This window comes from Rhinopithecus roxellana, chromosome 10, assembly GCF_007565055.1.
Source record: "Rhinopithecus roxellana isolate Shanxi Qingling chromosome 10, ASM756505v1, whole genome shotgun sequence".
In the NCBI taxonomy this organism is placed as follows: Eukaryota; Metazoa; Chordata; class Mammalia; order Primates; family Cercopithecidae; genus Rhinopithecus; species Rhinopithecus roxellana.
The window spans coordinates 30761690-30785659 of record NC_044558.1 but is presented as its reverse complement, the minus strand read 5'-3'; the positions used below and the strand labels follow the sequence as shown (position 1 = coordinate 30785659).

General features: G+C 36.9%; 1 protein-coding gene across 9 annotated transcripts in view; it reads left to right on the top strand.

Annotated features, from left to right (window-relative positions):
* The window catches only part of PPFIA2 (PTPRF interacting protein alpha 2), a 516520-nt gene that overhangs the window by 422198 nt on the left and 70352 nt on the right, over nt 1-23970 (top strand). For all 9 annotated transcript variants that reach the window (XM_010383657.2, XM_010383658.2, XM_010383659.2 and 6 more), the window contains 3 exons: nt 856-885; nt 4568-4698; nt 12634-12788. In XM_010383657.2, the coding sequence (XP_010381959.1) occupies nt 856-885; nt 4568-4698; nt 12634-12788 (316 nt within the window). The remainder of the gene's footprint in view (nt 1-855; nt 886-4567; nt 4699-12633; nt 12789-23970) is intronic.

Here is a 23970-nt window from a genome sequence, read left to right as displayed (position 1 = left end):
ATTTAATAATTTACAAACATTGTGATATTTTTCTCTTGATAATAAAGCATACTCATATTTACTTTTACCTCACAACAAATCCATAAGCAAAAAATAACAAGTTAGTGATATCTAGTTAGACTATTGAGTGGGGTAAAATCAACACATTTCCCAACAACAAAAATGCAAAACATAATGGAATAGTTTCACAGAAATTGTTTTGCTTACATAAGAAATATGAACAAAGGCATTAAGTGAATAAGGTTCACTTGAAATCATAAAACACAACTATTTTTAAAAGTTCTCAAAAACAGCATTGACAAGAAAGCAGCAGTCCCAGAGCTTTTGGCATTTGTGGGACGGAGAAGGATTTTAGGATGCAAGAAATTCTGAGATCCCTCAGGAACAGCATATCTGCCCAAAGGAGGCCCAAAGCTCTGCATAGATGGGACAAAAACATGAGTTTATAAACTCCTTGTATATGCATTGGATCTTCATTCCCAATAATATTTTCTTGGAAAGATGCAGTCTCATTTATTTCTAGCTAGCTCAGTCTTCTAGCTAGACTCAGTCACTCTAACTCATTCCACAGTTTTTCTTTCCCAGGGTCCATGCCCTGTATTCAATGCCTGTACCCATGGCCCCATTATGGAAACAAGCCTCTGACTTCTGTTACCTGAGAAGTTCCCTCTCTAAATTTAACTACTAGGAGGAGTGCTTCTATAGTAATTAAAAGACATTTATTTGGAAAATAACAGAATGAAGAAAAATATGATAGTCAAGTTGTAGATACTATTTAAAGTTGTAACATGGTCAAATGAATGTTAATTCTTAATTAATTCTGTTTTATGTTGTTTTTATTACTGCCAATCACAGCCAAGTGATCTAAGGAAACATCGGAGAAAGGTACTGTAAATAACTTTTACATAATTACGGATTGAATATTGTTTTTTTCTATGAAGGCTTTAAAATAATATTCCCTGTAGTCGAATGTTGACAAAACATTAAAAAGTTGAGAGTAATTAAATTGTATTGAATTGTTTAAATTTGATTATAATAGAAAATACTTCAAAGATAAAATTTTTTATGCTTTCTGGAGAAATAATTAGATTATAAGAAACATAGTATCCTGTTTTCCACTGAATATTTAAACCAAGGATGGTATAATTTGATATTTTAATATAAATATTTATATTTATTAATATATACTACAAATATTTTAATATTTAGCATATATAATTAATGCTCATTGTTTTCAAATATTTTATTATTATTATTTTGATAGGATGAGGACAACAGATCAGGAGACAGCTGTCAAAAAAAGATAGTTTGTTACTCACAGTTCCCGAGAGGAGAGAGTACTCTGTGCCTCAGGACAGCACCAGGGTCAGTCAGGAGGCAGAAGGAGTAGGGCAGAAGGCTTTCTGAGGTCTCTTAGGGAAAGGCAAGACAAGGCAGGGTAAGCAGGTTTAGGATGGGTAGCTTGATTAATTTCGTCTGGCCCCAAGGTATAGGGACTCTCTCTAGTTGTCTCAGTCTGGCCCACAGGTAATTAGGGCAAAGGAATATTGCGTCTTGGAGGGTAAGAGCCAGATGGAGAAGATGATTTAAAGTATGGGCTGTGAGTTGTTTGGTTTACATATGAAAGGTGTACTTATAGGCGAGTGATGTGCTATTTCCAGGAATTAACTATCCCTAGGGATAGAGGAGCATCCTCTCCAGATGCCAGAGCATCAAGAATATGCAAAATAAAAAAAAATATATATATATATATGGTCAAAACCCTGCTTTTCTTTTTTTTATTTTTTTATTTTTATTTTTATTTTTATTTTTTTTTTTTTGAGATGGAGTCTCGCTCTCGCCCGGTCTGGAGTGCAGTGGCCGGATCTCAGCTCACTGCAAGCTCTGCCTCCCGGGTTTACGCCATTCTCCTGCCTCAGCCTCCGGAGTAGCTGGGACTACAGGCGCCCGCCACCTCGCCCAGCTAGTTTTTTGTGTTTTTTAGTAGAGACGGGGTTTCACCGTGTTAGCCAGGATGGTCTCGATCTCCTGACCTCGTGATCCGCCCGTCTCGGCCTCCCAAAGTGCTGGGATTACAGGCTTGAGCCATCGCGCCCGGCCTAACCCTGCTTTTCTGTTTGGAATGAAATCAAGAGAATAAATATGGGATATGGGAAACAAAACGAACTGACGTTCTGATTCACAAAATGACGTCTTATTAGACAATTGAGTAGAGCTTGCACTCATGGGACATCAGATGAGAAAGATTTCAAAGATTCAAACTACTATGTGGTAGTCAGCCTACACCCAAACATTGAAACACTCCTGGAACCAGACAACTTTTATTTCCTTTAAAAAATAATAATAAGGGAATCTGTATTATACTTACATAGCTTGAATAGATGTAATTACCATTTTCTTTTCCTGGGCTATTATCTATCTTCCTATAGCCTCTTCTCCTTAACAATACCAGTTCATTCTTATTTACCAAGTTTACCAAGGATAATGTCCTTATTTTCTTTGACCTCCATTACCTTAAAAGGACTATAGAAGTTTAATGGGTGTTAGAAATAGGAAGGTAGGACGGAAGGTTCTATACGAAAATGTACTCTCAAATAATTCAGGAAGTGACAACGTAATTTGTGAGAAAAGTCATGGAAAGAAGGACCATAAACTAAAAAACTTTGTGTATCAGGGGAAGAAGTTAAATACATGCTGGTATTTACATTTCAAAAGAACATATTAAGAAAAGTGTTATATCACTTCCATTTTATTGATGAGGAAATTTAATATTAGAGCAGGAAAGTAATCACCCTATTTATTCAACATTTAAGAGAAATCAGAATTCAAATCCCTCTCTGATTCCAAAACTCTAAGTGACATTCAGAGGAAAGTTTTGTATATGATGTTTTTAAAAGCTGTTATTGGGAATAAGTATAATTTGGCTGGCAGGGAGGACAAAGAGGGTGTTTTATAAGGTGTTTCGGAAGCAAAATTCTGACAGCAAAAATGGCCATGCTTAGCAGAAACAATCAGAGAAGTGATGTGGTGGAATCACAGAACTGTGGAAACACTAACATGTATTAGGAATAGTTCAGAAACACGCTTAAGAGTTTAGCTGGGGTGTGGGTTTGAAAAGGTTTTCCATAGCATCAGAATCAATCCGAAAGCAGTTATTGAAAAAGATTCTCCTGATGGCAATATGCTAGTTGAATAGAACAAAGGAATTATATAAAAATGCCTACCTACCTAAGCTGTTAAAAGGAACCTAGGATTGGGTGACAAAAGTCCTGACAATTTCATGAAGTTCCTCGAAGGTACGAGGTCTTTATCATAGATAAACACATTTATGCATAATAGCTTTACATAAAAAGAAACAAAATATTTCCCCAGAACTTTAAAAATTTTTGTTTAGCCATACTTAGAACTTTTTTCATCAGAACTCTCAAAGCCATAAGTCTTTAGCTGTGTTTTCTACAATCCTGATCTCTCCATATTGTGTTACACAACGATGCCATGAAAAATATGCAGCATTGTTGTAAAAACTACTTCTCTACAATTAACTTGACATTGGAAACAAATTTTAAGTTACAGCTTTATATCTTGATCTCTGACAAGACAGATAGTATCCTGAGTTGTTCTGAATTCTGTACTAAATTGCTATTTAAGGAAATCCCTCCCATCTCATCTTCTTTTGGTTTTCTGTATGTCTTTGCCAGTTTTTCCATCATGAGTAGTAAAATGAAACAATTTGAAAATATTATCATCTTACCTTTTATTATTCTCACTTTAAAAAGAGTTTTTTCTTACAAACCACAACTCATATTTTAAACACCCTGTAATAAATTTCATTAGACAGACTGATGTAAAGCACTTTATCTGATAAAGTTATATTTTATCAACTTCTCATTTCAAATATCCCTGCTTAAAAGATGTCTTTATTGAGATAACCTGAGGACGTATAATCCTATATTTTAGTGAATTGTTCAAATGTGTGTTTAATACCTTTCTGTAAAGAGTTTATATTCTGATATTATAAAATATCATAGATCAATGTCAATAAACACTGTAGATCAATAGTCAGCATCTAGTTGATTTATGGCAGGGGTGTCTAATCTTTGGCTTCCCTGGGCTACATTCATTAGAAGAAGAATTGTCTTGAGTCACACATAGAATACTCTAACACTAATGATAGCTAATGAGCTTTAAAAAAAAAAGGTCCATGCATAAATCGTTTTAAGACAGTTTACGAATTTGTATTGGGCTGCATTCAAAGCCGTCTTGGGCTATGTGTGTCCAGCAGGCTGTGGGTTGGAAAAGCTTGATCTATGGTGTTTATTAATCAAACATTTTTGTGTAGTGGGTCTATGATTTTTTTTTTTAAATTTTAATGTGTCCACTTTAAATATCTGTGAAAATCAAACTCTTTAATGGGAATTTATACATGTAAGACTTATATGCCCCAAGTTTTGTTGTTTTATTTTGTATTAAAATTACTCAGTAGCCTTGCTCTCATGATTCTCCATTTGTATCAATTTTAACTGAAATTTAGAAAGGGTTTATTTGAATGTATTGTTTTTGCCTCTAGATTGCAGTTGTGGAAGAAGATGGTCGAGAGGACAAAGCAACAATTAAATGTGAAACTTCTCCTCCTCCTACCCCTAGAGCTATCAGAATGACTCATACTCTCCCTTCTTCCTACCACAATGATGCTCGAAGGTAAGACGCTGCAGGCACACTGCACATTGAATGCCCTCCTGCCAAAAATATTCCTCTTCCTTCATTGTTGTCAAATAGACTGCTTAGCGATTTACTTTGAGCCAGAATTCTCCAACTTCCTTTTCCCGGTATCACTTGTGAAATAACCGCATTTCAATTTTGATATCGAATTTGTATTTTTAAAATTAACTGTATCTTTGTGGTCTTATTAGTCAAAATAGATAAGAATAGCTCTTCTAATTTTTAATGGATATTTTCTATTAAAATGAGATCAGGCTAGAGGAAGGACTTACTAGAAATATTAACAAAAAAAAAGGAGACTCTAGGACAAGATCATAAATTTGGATGATAGTATAAGCGTAAAGTCTGAAAAGTTTATGATTATGCCTTTTAGCACACAGGTATGTGCACCCTGCAGGTACTGCTGCTGCTGGCAATAATAACTCCTCAGTCAGAAAGTTATTAGAAAAGAAAAAAAGTCCTTGGCTAAAGTATTAAAGAAAAAGATAAGTCTAGATGGAGAAATATGTCATTTGTCCTCCCAACTCTTTATACTGTCTTATCCATATGCATAGAGCATTGCAAACAGATCTCTATAATCACTGATGATATGAATATACCTAAGCATGTAGTTTATATCTGAAATGTATCTTCTCCTATTGTCTCATCATTTGCAGCATCTGTAGACACGTAATTGATATAACCAAATATAATGACTTAAGGATTAATACTTCAATAAAAAAATCTCTCTTCTAGATAGTATGTTTTACAATAAATGCTTTTAAAAGTAGGGCTTTCTGTGTTGGCAGTCATTTCTTTTTTCTGATTATTTTTTATTGTTAATGTGGAAAAATCAGTTACTTCAGCTTCAGAATATTACTTCTTTCACTCTCCAAAAACAGAGTATATTTCAGCATATAAAAAGTTATTGCTTTGAAAGTTAGGGAATGTGAGTTCAAATTAATTGGCATGAATAAGTAAAAGTAAGTAATTTATCATGGTGTTATAAAATTAACAACTGTAGAAACTAATAGCAATGTCTGTTGATCCCCACCTATTAATACAATGTCAAATATATTGACCAGAAATTGAAACTTAACCAACTGCTTGAAGAGCATTTCAGTTTAACATGTATTTAAAATAATAATTGAGAACTCTAATTAAGAAAACATATACATTGATCACGACGGTACATGGTTTGTTGCTTGCATATTGCAGCCAGATGATTTTAAATTAACTGAATTTAGAGGAAAATCAAGTAAAACTATAGATTAGAAGAGCAGCTTCAACCTCACAATTAGTTATATTTCAGTTCCTTGCTATAGGTCATAATGTTTAAGATCAGAAAAACAAACTCTGAGATATAGATAATGGATCAAGTGCTCTATAATAGAAGGCCATTTATCATGCGTTAATAAATCAGCCTATGTTCACTGATTAATTTGAGATGATATCAAAAAAGTAAGAAAAAAAGCCATTTGGAGCAAAAATACATTTCTCTTATGGAAATTTGGAGGTTCAGGGCCCAAGGCTGAAAAAAAAACTGCACTTAATATCTTAAAAGGAAACATGGTGGGGGGGGGGCGGAGCAAGATGGCCGAATAAGAACAGCTCCAGTCTCCAACTCCCAGCGTGAGCGACACAGAAGACCGGTGATTTCTGCATTTTCAACTGAGGTACTGGGGTCATCTCACTAGGGAGTGCCGGACAATCGGTGCTGGTCAGCTGCTGCAGCCTGACCAGCGAGAGCTGAAGCAGGGCGAGGCATCGCCTCACCTGGGAAGCGCAAGGGGGAAGGGAATCCCTTTTCCTAGCCAGGGGAACTGAGACACACAACACCTGGAAAATCGGGCAACTCCCACCCCAATACAGTGCTTTAAGCAAACGGGCACACCAGGAGAATATATCCCACACCTGGCCGGGAGGGTCCCACGCCCACGGAGCCTCCCTCATTGCTAACACAGCAGTCTGCGGCCATCTAACCGCAAGGCAGCAGCGAGGCTGGGGGAGGGGCGCCCGCCATTGCTGAGGCTTAAGTAGGTAAACAAAGCCACTGGGAAGCTCCAACTGGGTGGAGCTCACAGCAGCTCAAGGAAACCTGCCTGTCTCTATAGACTCCACCTCTGGGGACAGGGCACAGCTAAAAAACAACAGGGGAAGCAGCAGAGGCATGTGCAGACGCGAATGACTCTGTCTGACAGCTTTGAAGAGAGCAGTGGATCTCCCAACACAGAGGTTGAAATCTGAGAAGGGACAGACTGCCTGCTCAAGTGGGTCCCTGACCCCTGAGTAGCCTAACTGGGAGACATCCCCCACTAGGGGCAGTCTGACACCCCACACCTCACAGGGTGGAGTACACCCCTGAGAGGAAGCTTCCAAAGGAAGAATCAGACAGGTACACTCACTGTTCAGCAATATTCTATCTTCTGCAACCTCTGCTGCTGATACCCAGGCAAACAGGGTCTGGAGTGGACCTCAAGCAATCTCCAACAGACCTATAGCTGAGGGTCCTGACTGTCAGAAGGAAAACTATCAAACAGGAAGGACACCTATACCAAAACCCCATCAGTACGTCACCATCATCAAAGACCAGAGACAGATAAAACCACAAAGATGGGGAAAAAGCATGGCAGAAAAGCTGGAATTTCAAAAAATAAGAGTGCATCTCCCCCTGCAAAGGAGCGCAGCCCATCGCCAGCAACGGATCAAAGCTGGTCAGAGAATGACTTTGACGAGATGAGAGAAGAAGGCTTCAGTCCATCAAACTTCTCAGAGCTAAAGAAGGAATTACGTACCCAGCGCAAAGAAACTAAAAATCTTGAAAAAAGAGTGGAAGAATTGACAGCTAGACTAATTAATGCAGAGAAGGTCATAAACGAAATGACAGAGATGAAAACCATGACACGAGAAAAACGTGACAAATGCACAAGCTTCAGTAACCGACTCGATCAACTGGAAGAAAGAGTATCAGCGATTGAGGATCAAATGAATGAAATGAAGCGAGAAGAGAAACCAAAAGAAAAAAGAAGAAAAAGAAATGAACAAAGCCTGCAAGAAGTATGGGATTATGTAAAAAGACCAAATCTACATCTGATTGGGGTGCCTGAAAGTGAGGGGGAAAATGGAACCAAGTTGGAAAACACTCTTCAGGATATCATCCAGGAGAACTTCCCCAACCTAGTAGGGCAGGCCAACATTCAAATTCAGGAAATACAGAGAACGCCACAAAGATACTCCTCCAGAAGAGCAACTCCAAGACACATAATTGCCAGATTCACCAAAGTTGAAATGAAGGAAAAAATCTTAAGGGCAGCCAGAGAGAAAGGTCGGGTTACCCACAAAGGGAAGCCCATCAGACTAACAGCAGATCTCTCGGCAGAAACTCTACAAGCCAGAAGAGAGTGGGGGCCAATATTCAACGTTCTTAAAGAAAAGAATTTTCAACCCAGAATTTCATATCCAGCCAAACTTAAGTTTCCTGAGTGAAGGAGAAATAAAATCCTTTACAGATAAGCAGATGCTTAGAGATTTTGTCACCACCAGGCCTGCCTTAGAAGAGACCCTGAAGGAAGCCCTAAACATGGAAAGGAACAACCGGTACCAGCCATTGGAAAAACATGCCAAAATGTAAAGACCATCGAGGCTAGGAAGAAACTGCATCAACTAACGAGCAAAATAACCAGTTAATATCATAATGGCAGGATCAAGTTCACACATAACAATATTAATCTTAAATGTAAATGGACTAAATGCTCCAATTAAAAGACACAGACTGGCAAACTGGATAAAGAGTCAAGACCCATCAGTCTACTGCATTCAGGAGACCCATCTCACATGCAGAGACATACAAAGGCTCAAAATAAAGGGATGGAGAAAGATCTACCAAGCAAATGGAGAACAAAAAAAAGCCGGGTTTGCAATCCTAGTCTCTGATAAAACAGACTTTAAATCCTCAAAGATCAAAAGAGACAAAGAAGGCCATTACATAATGGTAAAGGGATCAATTCAACAGGAAGAGCTAACTATCCTAAATATATATGCACCCAGGAGTACCCAGATTCATAAAGCAAGTCCTTAGAGACTTACAAAGAGACTTACACTCCCATACAATAATAATGGGAGACTTTCAACACTCCACTGTCAACATTAGACAGATCAACGAGACAGAAAGTTAACAAGGATATCCAGGAATTGAACTCATCTCTGCACCAAGTGGACCTAATAGACATCTATAGAACTCTCCACCCCAAATCAACAGAATATACATTCTTCTCAGCACCACATCACACTTATTCCAAAATTGACCACATAATTGGAAGTAAAGCACTCCTCAGCAAATGTAAAAGAACAGAAATTATAACAAACTGTCTCTCAGACCACAGTGCAATCAAACTAGAACTCAGGACTAAGAAACTCAATCAAAACCACTCAACTACATGGAAACTGACCAACCTGCTCCTGAATGACTACTGGGTACATAATGAAATGAAAGCAGAAATAAAGATGTTCTTTGAAACCAATGAGAACAAAGATACAACATACCAGAATCTCTGGGACACATTTAAAGCAGTGTGTAGAGGGAAATTTATAGCACTAAATGCCCACAAGAGAAAGCAGGAAAGATCTAAAATTGACACTCTAACATCACGATTAAAAGAACTAGAGAGGCAAGAGCAAACACATTCAAAAGCTAGCAGAAGCAAGAAATAACTAAGATCAGAGCCGAACTGAAGGAGATAGAGACACAAAAAACCCTCCAAAAAATCAGTGAATCCAGGAGTTGGTTTTTTGAAAAGATCAACAAAATTGACAGACTGCTAGCAAGGCTAATAAAGAAGAAAAGAGAGAGGAATCAAATAGATGCAATAAAAAATGATAAAGGGGATATCACCACCGACCCCACAGAAATACAAACTACCATCAGAGAATACTATAAACACCTCTATGCAAATCAGCTAAAAAATCTAGAAGAAATGGATAATTTCCTGGACACTTACACTCTCCCAAGACTAAACCAGGAAGAAGTTGAATCCCTGAATAGACCAATAGCAGGCTCTGAAATTGAGGCAACAATTAATAGCCTACCAACCAAAAAAAGTCCAGGATCAGATGGATTCACAGCTGAATTCTACCAGAGGTACAAAGAGGAGCTGGTACCATTCCTTCTGAAACTATTCCAATCAATAGAAAAAGAGGGAATCCTCCCTAACTCATTTTAGGAGGCCAACATTATCCTGATACCAAAGCCTGGCAGAGACAGAACAAAAAAAGAGAATTTTAGACCAATATCCCTGATGAACATCGATGCAAAAATCCTCAATAAAATACTGGCAAACCGGATTCAGCAGCACATCAAAAAGCTTATCCACCATGATCAAGTGGGCTTCATCCCTGGGATGCAAGGCTGGTTCAACATTCGCAAATCAATAAACATAATCCAGCATATAAACAGAACCAAAGACAAGAACCACATGATTATCTCAATAGATGCAGAAAAGGCTTTTGACAAAATTCAGCAGCCCTTCATGCTAGAAACGCTCAATAAATTTGGTATTGATGGAACGTACCTCAAAATAATAAGAGCTGTTTATGACAAACTCACAGCCAATATCATACTGAATGGGCAAAAACTGGAGAAATTCCCTTTGAAAACTGGCACAAGACAGGGATGCCCTCTCTCACCACTCCTATTCAACATAGTGTTGGAAGTTCTGGCTAGGGCAATCAGGCAAGAGAAAGAAATCAAGGGTATTCAGTTAGGAAAAGAAGAAGTCCAATTGTCCCTGTTTGCAGATGACATGATTGTATATTTAGAAAACCCCATCGTCTCAGTCCAAAATCTCCTTAAGCTGATAAGCAACTCCAGCAGAGTCTCAGGATACAAAATTAATGTGCAAAAATCACAAGCATTCTTATACACCAGTAACAGACAAGCAGAGAGCCAAATCAGGAATGAACTTCCATTCACAATTGCTTCAAAGAGAATCAAATACCTAGGAATCCAACTTACAAGGGATGTAAAGGACCTCTTCAAGGAGAACTACAAACCACTGCTCAGTGAAATCAAAGAGGACACAAACAAATGGAAGAACATACCATGCTCATGGATAGGAAGAATCAATATCGTGAAAATGGCCATACTGCCTAAGGTAATTTATAGATTCAATGCCATCCCCATCAAGCTACCAATGAGTTTCTTCACAGAATTGGAAAAAACTGCTTTAAAGTTCATATGGAACCAAAAAAGAGCCCGCATTGCCAAGACAATCCTAAGTCAAAAGGACAAAGCTGGAGGCGTCACGCTACCTGACTTCAAACTATACTACAAGGCTACAGTAACCAAAACAGCATGGTACTGGTACCAAAACAGAGATATAGATCAATGGAACAGAACAGAGTCCTCAGAAATAATACCACACATCTCCAGCCATCTGATCTTTGACAAACCAGAGAGAAACAAGAAATGGGGAAAGGATTCCCTATTTAATAAATGGTGCTGGGAAAATTGGCTAGCCATAAGTAGAAAGCTGAAACTGGACCCTTTCCTTACTCCTTATACGAAGATTAATTCAAGATGGATTACAGACTTAAATGTTAGACCTAATACCATAAAAACCCTAGAAGAAAACCTAGGTAGTACCATTCAGGACATAGGCATGGGCAAGGACTTCATGTCTAAAACACCAAAAGCAATGGCAGCAAAAGCAAAAACTGACAAATGGGATCTAATTAAACTAAAGAGCTTCTGCACAGCAAAAGAAACTACCATCAGAGGGAACAGGCAACCTACAGAATGGGAGAAAATTTTTGCAATCTACTCCTCTGACAAAGGGCTAATATCCAGAATCTACAAAGAACTCAAACAAATATACAAGAAAAAAACAAACAACCCCATCAAAAAGTGGGCAAAGGATATGAACAGACATTTCTCAAAAGAAGACATTCATACAGCCAACAGACACATGAAAAAATGCTCATCATCACTTGCCATCAGAGAAATGCAAATCAAAACCACAATGAGATACCATCTCACACCAGTTAGAATGGCAATCATTAAAAAATCAGTAAACAACAGGTGTTGGAGAGGATGTGGAGAAATAGGAACACTTTTACACTGTTGGTGGGATTGTAAACTAGTTCAACCATTATGGAAAACAGTATGGCAATTCCTCAAGGATCTAGAACTAGATGTACCATATGACCCAGCCATCCCACTACTGGGTATATACCCAAAGGATTATAAATTATTCTACTACAAAGACACACATGCACACGTATGTTTATTGTGTTTATTGTGGCACACGTATGTTTATTGTGGCACTATTCACAATAGCAAAGACTTGGAATCAACCCAAATGTCCATCTGTGACAGACTGGATTAAGAAAATGTGGCACATATACACCATGGAATACTATGCAGCCATAAAAAAGGATGAGTTTGCGTCCTTTGTAGGGACATGGATGCAGCTGGAAACCATCATTCTTAGGAAACTATCACAAGAAGAGAAAACCAAACACCGCATGTTCTCACTCATAGGTGGGAACTGAACAATGAGATCACTTGGACTCGGGAAGGTGAACATCACACACTGGGGCTTATCATGGGGAGGGGGGAGGGAGGAAGGATTGCATTGGGGAGTTATACATGATATAAATGATGAATTGATGGGTGCTGACGAGTTGATGGGTGCAGCACACCAACATGGCACAAGTATACATATGTAACAAACCTGCACGTTATGCACATGTACCCTAGAACTTAAAGTATAATATAAATAAATAAATAAATAAAGTAAACATGGGAAGATAGAGGAAAAAATGACATTACAAGTCTACTTGTTCCTCTTTTGGTGCATTTATAAAGGAAATGAGTTTTGTGTACCTTGTGGATGTTGCACGAAAATGAGCAGTATTTTCCTCTTTTGTGTTTTGCAGTAGTTTATCTGTCTCTCTTGAGCCAGAAAGCCTTGGGCTTGGTAGTGCCACCAGCAGCCAAGACTCTCTTCACAAAGCCCCCAAGAAAAAAGGAATCAAGTCTTCAATAGGACGTTTGTTTGGTAAAAAAGAAAAAGCTCGACTTGGGCAGCTCCGTAAGTATGCATTTGCTAAGACTTTCCACTGCCACTCATTTTAGTCACGTCAGAGTGTTCGTCTATCTTTCATTTCATTTCATTGCTCTTCTTTTCATTTCTTCTCTTTTCACCTGAGAAAATTTATATTTTGATCAGCTTTGAATGTTCAATTTAGCTGAATAATGCTTAATAAAACTTACAGTGAAAGAGTATTGTGAACTTTTCAGTTCCTTTGTTTCTCTGTTTATAACAATAGCTAAAATTTATTTAATGCTAACTCTTGTGACAGGCACAGCTACCTACAAAGTAAATGTTATTGCTATCAACGTTATTTTATTAATAAGTAAATAATGTCTTCATAAATCGCATAACTGTGATATTCATCGTGGTGCCAATGTTTCAAAATCAGCTTAAAACCATTGAGTATACTTCCACTTAGAGCATGAATGTGTATAAAAGCTTAGCGATGTAGATTTAAAGGTTTTTCTGTTGAAAAAATTGATAAGCCCACAAAAAATTAAAAAGAATATTTTAAAAGTTAGAATAAAGCTTTATATGTGTTACATAAAATGTAAAGAACATGATTTTTTTTTTGTTTGCTTAAAACTATCATAGCTTCCCCCTAATAAACTCTATGGTGTATAGTTGAGGGACAGGTGTGGGGAAAATAATAGGGCAATAGATATTGTGTTGTAATTAGTTATTGTCAGTGACTGATAGAATAAAAATACAGATCAGTACATTTGAAATGGTCCTACTTAAATATATATTTAGAAATAAGCAGATATTCATACATGATACATACATAATTGTCTGAAGAATATATGATATTTCTGAAATGATTATATACATACTTTGCTTTTTGGGGGTTGTCTTTCTATATATTAATTTTTAGAGTTATATTATTGGGAAATAATTAAACTCCTACCTACAGTGGTAAGTGCTGAATGGAATGACCCAAATTTCTTAGGACATCCTTTAGTTTCTCAAATAGAGGAATAATTATTTGCAAGGAATACCCAACTCCAAGACTTAGTTTTCTGCCCTACCACCAAAAGAATTTCTGATTACGATATTCATGTTTGCAGACTTATGACTACAGTATCCAAAAATGCCTTTCCTGGCTTCCACAGCGTGAAACCCACACAAAGCATCAGAAGCTACAGGAAACTAATGTGCGGCCAGTGTGTGATTATATGTTCCCCAACAAAGGAATTAAATCTTTTTGTATTTCTCTTTCTCAGTAGAGAAACTCTTTAGGCTATACATAATATTATTGCAGGAGGAAAAAAGAGAGACACAGATTATTTTGTATTTAAAATATACATGCCAGACATTATTTTAAAATTTGTTTTATCTTATTTGACAACTCGTGGTTGTCTTACCAAATGATCTGTCACACCCATTATATTACAGTGTCACTATAGTGTGGGCGGTTAATTATTTTTGAGTATTAATTTTGCTAACATCATAATCATATTTATTTATATTGCAACATATATTCATCTTAGTTACCATAATTCACACTTTACTTTTAAAATGTATTTAATTGCCCTTATCACTTAAAATTTTCTGTTGTTATTTCATATTTAACTTTGATGAGAAATTCCTAAATCATTAGAAATTTCACTAACAATATTCTGTCACAATCAAGGTATGCAAGATATAAGTTTAAGTCTAGAAAAATATAGAACTTTCGAGAAACTTAGCCTTTATTACTCATTTTCAGTGACTGTGTGTTTTAGGTCAGAGCAGATAAGAATTAACTCAATTATGATTACATTCTTATCAACCCTACCAAAGTCAGAAACTAGCAATAGTTAATTCGGGTCACAGTTTATACCTGGGAAGGTTTCTGAGCTCTGAGTAATATTGCTTTATTTCATAGAACAGCAGAGGTAGAGTTTAAACAAAGCCAGAATCAGCAGCATGTTAAGGACTACAATGTGGATGAGGAAGACAAGAGCAAAATGCTATACCTATGAAGCTAGGTAGAAGCTACATAAATGGTGAATCAAAGCTTCCAGAAAAAAGGAACAAAGTCTTTATTGAAAATAAGACTGAAAAAATAAAAATAGAACAGGTATAAACAGGTTCCAGAAAACCATATTTGCACCAAAGGAAATGATACATGGGCCCCATTGATACTTTAGTTAAGGGCTATGAATTTTAGGTCTACTTTGGTCCTAGAAGAGGTATCCAAATTGTGAAGGAAAGACCATACAAGTTTTTCAAACCCAGGGACTACAACCTAGTACTGCTTCTTCATGTATCTGAGGAACCTAGGGAAACATCTCGAATGATTATGATTTTAATGTCTTGATCTGAAAAATTCTAAAACACCAGGAGCATTGTCAATGTTCTTTCTTCTACCAGTGAAAACAGAACTATAAAATACAGTAGTATGCCAGGGAAAGTATTAAGGCAAAGAGATAGTGATATCAAGTACCAAATTTGAAATTCTGAACCATGTGCTAAGATTTATAACTCTTAAAAAGTTTAACTCAAAAGAGCAGAGACACATGACTTAACTTGAAAGCAGCTATACTACATGCCTGTAAAAGAAATATGGTGTGGAAAAGGAAAGCTGTGTAAATAAAACTATGAAAATTTTTCCTTGGTTCTATCAGAAATGATGAACAGCAAAGGAGATGTTTGTAGTTATTCACAAAGGAACATATTTGGAGAGAATATCTTATTTGCTGTATATAATAATTTGAAATGCTAGGGTAATAACATAAACTTCAGATAGGAAGGATCAGTCAATGTGATTGTATGGATAACCCCTACCCATGAAGAATCAAACTCAGTATGTACATTATCTGTTCTTACTAATGTGTTACTAGCATAGACAATATCAATATGGAAACTCAAAACTCAAAGGAAGCAGTGTGTTGAAAAGCAACTGAATAAACCTAACAGAAACCAAGCAAAATTATTTTATTTGAAAAATCTCTTATGACATCCTTTTCAAATGGTTAGTTCACTCTAATTACAAAAGTAGGATAGAAAAAGCTGTGGTACTAATAGGAGATTTCAAGTTTTTATATATCTTGTGAAAAATTTATTCTATTCTTGCCAGGGTTTACAGTTCTTATTCATATTATTATTACCTATAATGTAGGAGTAAGATTTCCAAACTGAAATGTCTATCAGTGTATGGGCAGAAGATAAAAAGGAGTAGTGTAGACCTAAATGAATCAGTGAGCATTTGTTCTTCCATGTCAAGCATTCAAATTCCATTTGTAAGTACTATTCAGGAAAAATAAAGCATAATATAATCCAAGTTTACTTGAAGGTCACAGCTGAATTTAGGGAAGCTCACTTAACAGAGGAAGCATTCCTTTTAGCTTACTTGGGGGATCTGGTTTTAGAGTCATTCTATCTATTTCTTTGTATTTTTGTTCATTAACTTTTTTTTTTTTTTTTTTTTAACAGAATCTCACTCTGTCACCCAGGATGGAGTGCAGTGGCACAATCTCGGCTCACTGCAACCTCTGCCTCCTGGTTCAAGTGATAGTCCTGCCTCAGTCTCCCTAGTAGCTGGGATTACAGGCACCTACCACCATGCCCGGTTAATTTTTTAATTTTTAATAGAGATGGGGTTTTGCCATGTTGGCCAGGCTGGTCTCTACTCCTGACCGCAGGTGATCTGCCCACCTCAGTCTCCCAAAGTGCTGGGATTACAGGCATGAGCCACCACACCTGACCATTCATTATCTTTCTATGTCACAAATCCCAGGATGAAAAATTACATAAACAGGTTTGGTTTGTACTCCCTGACAACAGGACCACTATGTACTTCTGCTGACTTCCTGGAATATAGATTCGGAATGTAATAGCATCCTGCTAAGACTTGACAGCACAATGACCATGATCTCTCCACACCCCCCAATTTATATATCCCTATGCAATGCATCTCTGATATTTCCATTATTGTTCCAATATGCTCATGTCTAATCTATACTTTTAAAAGTTATCACTTGATCTTGCCATTATCTCCAAATATTGACTTATCTTTACCCTGCATTTAATGTACAAGACTGAGTTGTTCACAACTACTTTTTTCCTTCCTCATCTGTCAATCACTTTATGACCTACCACAGCATCAATTCCAAACACACTACACTGAAACTCGAGAAACAGGCACAATCTTAACTAACATGGAAAAGTAGTCAGGACACCAAAGGCTGTGTATTGTCAAAGTAATTCCAGAGGATGGTAACACACAATTATATTTATGATGATGTGGATTAAGGAAGAAGAAATGTATCTGAAATGGGAGTTTTCTGCCTAAAACAGATATGAAAAGATTTGTTACAAAAGTTGGAAAGTGAGAATATGACAAATAATAGATAGAAGCAAGTGGCATCGACATGTAAAAAGAGTGGCAGGAATGCCGTCCATCAAAATAAACAGACAATTGGAAAAATCACCAAGACCAAAGCGAGAATTATAAAATCTATGTTGTTATTTTTGGTTAGTAATGTATAAATTTAGAGAAAATGAATGAAATGAAGGTTTATCTGATGTAAGTAGAATATACAAATAAGTGGAATCATTCAAAAACTCATTTTTGTTTCTATCTGTTTACTTGAAGAGAAAAAGTTCAACAGAATATAGGCATTACCAAGAGGGCATTTATGCCCCAGAGTTGAGATTTTTATTTTTATTTTTTATTTTATTTTATTTTATTTTTTTTGGTGGAGAGAGAGAAGACATAGATAATCCAAAATAATTTATTTATTCCTATTTTCAATGAATAGACATATATTGAACCATTCTTAAATGCAGAGTACCAGTTATGGACTTTAGGAAAATGACTAAGACGTGGCTGTTGGCATGGAGGAATTTTCACTTTAGAAAAGATGGTATATAAACAGATACAAACTTTATACTTAAAACAAAAACTTCACTATGTTTTTGGCCCAGAAACGTTTTATCTGCTACATTGTCTGTCCTGTCAGAACTAGGAACAGTGGCCATGAACCCTAAGATCTGTGATCATGCATAAATAATTGCAGTCCTGACTAGCTTGACTTTTAATTTTATCTGAAGACATTAATCTATTTTGAAACAAAGTAAATTAACCTATGTTAAAAACAGCCATGTCAGACTAATTTTCTTTGTTTCTTTGACAAATGTACTTAGTAACAGATAAGGAAAGGTGGTGAGCAAGCCATCACTCATGACATCCCTGGGGACAAAATGTCAAAATGGGACCTGAGTGATGGAACAGGTAGGTGGGATTTATAACTGATTAAATAATCCTTGCCCAGTAGTGCTGATGAGTGGAGTAACATCACCTTGGATCAAAGTTTCTAGTGGCATGATTAGGACTTACTCTGTTCTTGATCAGCACATTCAAAATCACTTGGATATGAATGTTTCAACAGCTCAGGTATCTGATTGATACCTGAGGGTATTATTAAGGGGAGGAATCCCAAGTGAAAAGATTAGTATTACCCCTAAACACTATCTCCCCCACCAAAAAAAAAAATATATATATATATATATATATAGAATGGATGTAAGGGGGATCTAAATTATCCTACTCTAAAAGTACAGCTCTTAGAAGCAAGTTTTTAAAGAAAAAAAAAAATTTCAACTGACTCTAAAGTCAATATTGATTAATAAGTTTAGGCCACATTAATAGACATAAGAGTTGATATGAAAGTTTTTTCTACTCTACTCTGCTATGATAAAATAACAGCCAAGCAATGGAATTCATCCTGGTTACTGTACTTTTAAAGGCACATCATCAACCTGGAGGAAGTTTGGCGGGGAAAATTAGCGACATGTGGAGGACTGGAATCACATTCAGAGAACATAAGTAGATGGTGTGTTTATTCTCTTTGCTGACCTACCAAGTAGCTGATCACAAAATTTGAAGAGCTGTTCTGTATAAGAGCTATCGTCCTTTTCATTGTTAAGTGAGGATACCAAACTAGAACCAAAGTATTAAAGTTGTACAAAATTATTCTTCACCTCAATGTAAGAAAGAACAGTGGGGTATCAGAATTCTATACAAAGTGGGCTGGCTTCTGAGGTAGTGAGTTATTTGTCTCTTGGAAATTGTTGAACAAAAGCTAGACAAATAGTAGGAAGAGCTGTTGTGGAGAGGATCCAACCATTGGAAAGGTGATTGTAGTGGATGATCTTTAAGACCTACTTCAACCCTAGGAATCCTGAATCTATGAATCTCTAACATTTAAGTCTTTTCTCAGGCAACTCTTCTTTATATCACTCATACACCTTAAAATATTTACTGTGAAAAGGAATTTCTACTTTTAAGATTACAGACTTCTAGAGCTATATGCCTAAAGATTCTAGAAGATATGTGAGGATGATATAGTTGTCCACATTCTATACTTGTAGAAATGAGATGATTTCAGAAGGCAGAGCGGCTACTTAGTGAGAGAGTTGATAGTGAATCCTGGCTCCTACCTCCAGGTTTGATGTTCAGGAAAGGAGACTCTCGGGACTATTTCAATCAAAAAATACTTCATTGAGTTCCTATCCCTGTGGAACATGTGTGGGTACATAAAGAAATTTAAAATATGTTTATTTACTTTGGGAAGTATATCCATATAAATGATATAATTAAGAACTCAAGGCAACAGTATAAAAATACATCACACAGAAACATTATAATTTTCTAATACAAGATACAGACATAATGTTTGCAGAGAGTTCTGGGTTAATCTTTCTCTTCCTGTATATGTTTGATTCCACTAGGATCATCTAAATGCAGTGTTCCTACGTATTTGAAAAGGTGTCAAGGTAGAGTTTCAAACAGGACTTATCTTTGAGAAAAATATTGAAACTATATGAAAGAGTAAGCTGCATAGAGAATATCATGGAAATGGTGCTTTTGGTGGTTAAATAGGAAGTGGGTACTGACTGGGGTCAGAGGTGTGATATTAAATTATGAAGCAAAGGAAATGATTAGGACTGAAGATCGAGTTGCCTAGTCACGGAGGGATTGAAACTGCAGAGATTGGGAGGCAGCATCTTGAAGCAGAACCAACCACAGAAATAAGATGATCTGAGTTCCAGGGTCAAGCATCCAAGCAGAAGTGAGAGTTAAGGATTAGAGCAAACAAGCTCTATTCTCCAGAGGCAGTTTGTCAGCTGAGAAAAAATGATGATAGTATATGGAGAAGAAACAGAAATATTAAAACATTTGCTATTTCTGGGGAAATTATCTGCTCCATACCATCTTAACATACTCATTTGTTTGCCACCTGGGAAACACCAACTCTCTCGAGTCTTCAGAGAGCTCTATTAATAATTACTATGAAGAAAAAAGAACACGCATGACCAACTTAGCTGACGTCAATAGTGAATGGTTAGGATAAAGAAGAGGCTATTAACAGGCATTGCAAAAGATGAAACAAATCTAAGACAAAGAGATGTTCAAGACAAGGGAGTGATCAAATAGAGCCAAAACAACAAAACTATGAAAAAAAAAATAATGAAAACAGAAAAATATGTTGACTTTGAATAAGCAGAATTCCCAATTACATATATAAAAATGCATATATCATTAGGTTAAGGCTACTTTAGCAAGTTTCCTTTAAATACATATGAAAAACAATATACATATTTCAAAGAGCTTTTTTTGCCTGCTAAATTGCAATTCTTTTATGGTTATCTGCCAGTTTGTATTATAATTATCTGAACTCATTGACCTACTATAATAAGCTTAATAAAAAAGTAATTTCACAGTGACAGTATACCAGCATCATTTCAGAAGTACAGTCATGCATTGTTTAATGATAAGGAAACATTCTAAAAGATGCATCCCTTAGGAGATTTTGTTGTACAAACCTAAATAGTATAACCTACTATGTACCCAGGCTGTATGAGATAGCCACCTACACACCTAGACTATAGGTATAGCCTGTTGCTATAAAAATTCTACAATATGTGACTGTACTGAACACCGTAGGCAATCGTAACACAATGGTTAAGTATTTGTGTACCTAAACATTAAAGCTATAGTAAAAATATGCTATTATAATTTTATGGGAACACTGCCATAAATGCAGCCCATCATTAACAGAAAGGTCTTTATGTGGCACATGACTGTATTTTTCTACATCTAAAATTTGGATGTCCGTGCTGGCTTTTAGGCCAAAATTTAGATTGTTCCTTGATGCTAAGGAACCAATAGTTACAATGTAAATTCCACAAAGTATCAATTAGAAATGACTCATGCTCTGCATAGTGAAAGGGTCTTTCTTTAAATAAAGTAGTATTTCGCTCCAATTATGATTGTATTTATTACATACCCTTTATGAGCCAGTCACTGTGTCTATATACAGTCTCCAGATAGGTAACAGACTAACAGATGTTGAACAATGAAGTAATGAAGTAACAATTTATACATTCAAATGTGTTTAAATACAAATCACGTGCTATTGATTAATGATGAAGACAGGTCTAATGAAAGAAAGAGGAAGCCAGCTATCATCAGCAGATTGTAGTAGAGTTAGAGCTCTCTTTTTCACACAATAACAGAGACCTCTGCTGGACAAATGGAGGGACAGAGGCTTTGCAATATGGGTTTTCAAGCAATTTTTACACACTTGTATCTCAAGGGCCAATATGAAATAAGTTATTTTGAATGGAATTTAAGGACTGGGAAATGTGGAGATATTTGTCTTTGTTGACCTAAATAGCAGATACAGATGCTCTCGAAAAGAAAAGATGTTTATTTAGGAATAGAGCATTGTGATAAGAATATGTATGTCATAGTAAACTATAAACTATGTGTACATTCAGGGAAAGAAAGGAAGACAAAGATTTTTAAAGGCAAAAAATTAAGATTGTATAATTTTTTGAAACAATTATCTTTGGCTACTCAAATTAATAACAAGGGTGCCACCAGTCAGAGGTTGGACAGGCAATTTCCAGACAGATATCCCTATAAACATATTTTTTGCATAGGATTGCAATGGCCTTTGTGCAAGGTTGTGGCTTTCGTAGGGTCTTTTGTTGTTGTTGTTGTTGTTGTTGCTATCATGCATGGGAGCATGAGAACTCTCTGTTCATGGCCTTCACTGGCTCTATGTGCCAGGATTTTCTTAACAGTAGTGACTCCATTTTGATTCTAACAACTTTCACACCTTCACAATCCAAATGAACACATATCTCCAACTAGTTCCATCTATAGATCTGGGCATGTGAGTCTCCTTCCTGAGCTCTGCAGCCCTGAGCCTTCACAAGCCCTACATTTTGTAGCATCTTCCTTGAAAAATTTTAAGAACCCCTGTCATGTCTGGGACAGTTTGGGGCTGGCAGTGCCATCTGGGCAAGGCACCCCCAGCCAAGAACTGGACCTGGGGTCTAATCGCTGGAAGCATCGAACTGTTCTTAGTTACTATTCAGACACTGGGACCAGCAGGGAAGTAGTGCCATCTGGACATGCTGCCCGATCCAGCCAAACAGCAGGGGCCTGGGTCCCTGTTTCTCACCTTCAGGGTTTTCATTGACACTCTACCCCATGCATGCACTCTACCAGATGCCTTAGGGAGCCTAGTTACTCGCATCTATGGAGTCATCCTGAACCAGTGGTCTGACCCTGTTTTCAAGAGGGTGGTCTGGCAATTGGATGCCTCGCTCCCACTGGCAAGAATGATATTGTATGAGATTGAATCAGTAGATTGTTGTCCCACTGATTTTTTAGTGGTTCAAAACTGTTTACATAGGAAGAGGGGCTGGCAAAAAAAAGAAAAAAAAAAAAATCCTTGACTGTGTCTGTTACACACTAGGAGTGGTCTTGCCCTCAACAAATCCAAGTCCTCAAAGGCCTCACAGAAGTAAAGGTGCCTGAGTCATAGCCAAGAAAACTTCTTTGAGGGCAAGGATGCTGCCTTGCTCACATGCAAGCACTAGGCAGACCCTGACAAGGTGATAAACAATTTATTATGTAAGTAGTCCACTGAATCATGGAACTCAAACCTTCAAGCCCAAGCACTTCAGGCCATGAAAGGGGTGGCGTTCATTGTGTTCTTTCCACATAGTTTCCTAATAGACCTCCTGAAGAATGAGTAACCCCTAGCTTCCACACACCAGTTTCTCTCTATTTCTCCTCTGAGGCACTCGTCATTTTGAGAATGATAAGCTAGGCCAGACATGGTGGCTCACATCTGTAATCCCAATGTTTTGGGAGGCCAAAGTCAAAGGATCCCTTGAGGCCAGCAGTTCAAGACCTGCCTAGGCAACATAGCAAGACCTCATCTCTACAAAAAGTGGAAAAACTAGCCGGGCATGGTAGCACACATCTATAGTCCCAGGGGCTTGGGAGGAAGATGGGTTGAGTCCAGGAGTTTGAGGCTGCAGTGAGCTCTGATGGTGCCTCTGCACCCCAGCCTGGGACAGACTGAGACCCTGCAAAAAGAAAAAGAAAAAAGAAAAAAGAAGCTACAGATCCTCTTCTTAATGAAGGGGGTTTAGAATCCTTGTCCCCTGTCCAGTATGTGCCAATCATAGTACCCCCAAAAATGCACCCACCTTCAACATACACAAACATTTACATTCCTTCTATGGGTGTACTGTATCCAGGTAGAAACTCTGGTATATAGTGCTGGCCAACATTAATATAATATAGGCCACAAATGTGAACCACATATGTAATTTTAAATTTTCTGGTAACTACGTTAAGAAAAGTCAAAAGGGATAGGTGGGATTAATTTTAATCCTACATTTTATTTAACCTGATATAGAAACAATATTCTCATTTCAACACATGATCACTTAAAATTTGTAAAAACATAAAAAAATATGTTTTCAAAACCTGGTGTGTATTTTACACTTATAGTACATCACTTGGATTAGGCATATTTCAAGAGCTTAATAGTCACATGTAGTGAGTGAATAAAATATTGGTATAGATAAATAGATATTTCTGAAGTTCACATGGCCATATGAGCCCACTGATGCCTGGATAAGAATGAGACAGTCTCTCACTGGATTCAGATAATCATCCATAGAGTAAAAGATTTAGCAAACTGGTTTTGCTAAGGTCACCCTTACCAGTTAGTTGATCAAGTATGTGGAAAGATAAACATGAGATGAGTGAGGCAGCTAGGTCAATTCTATGAAAAAATGTCCTCCTTCAGAAGTGTTTTAATTGGGCTGAAAATATGCACTTGCTGGAACTTTTCTCCTGTTTAAGTACACTGTTCTGAAT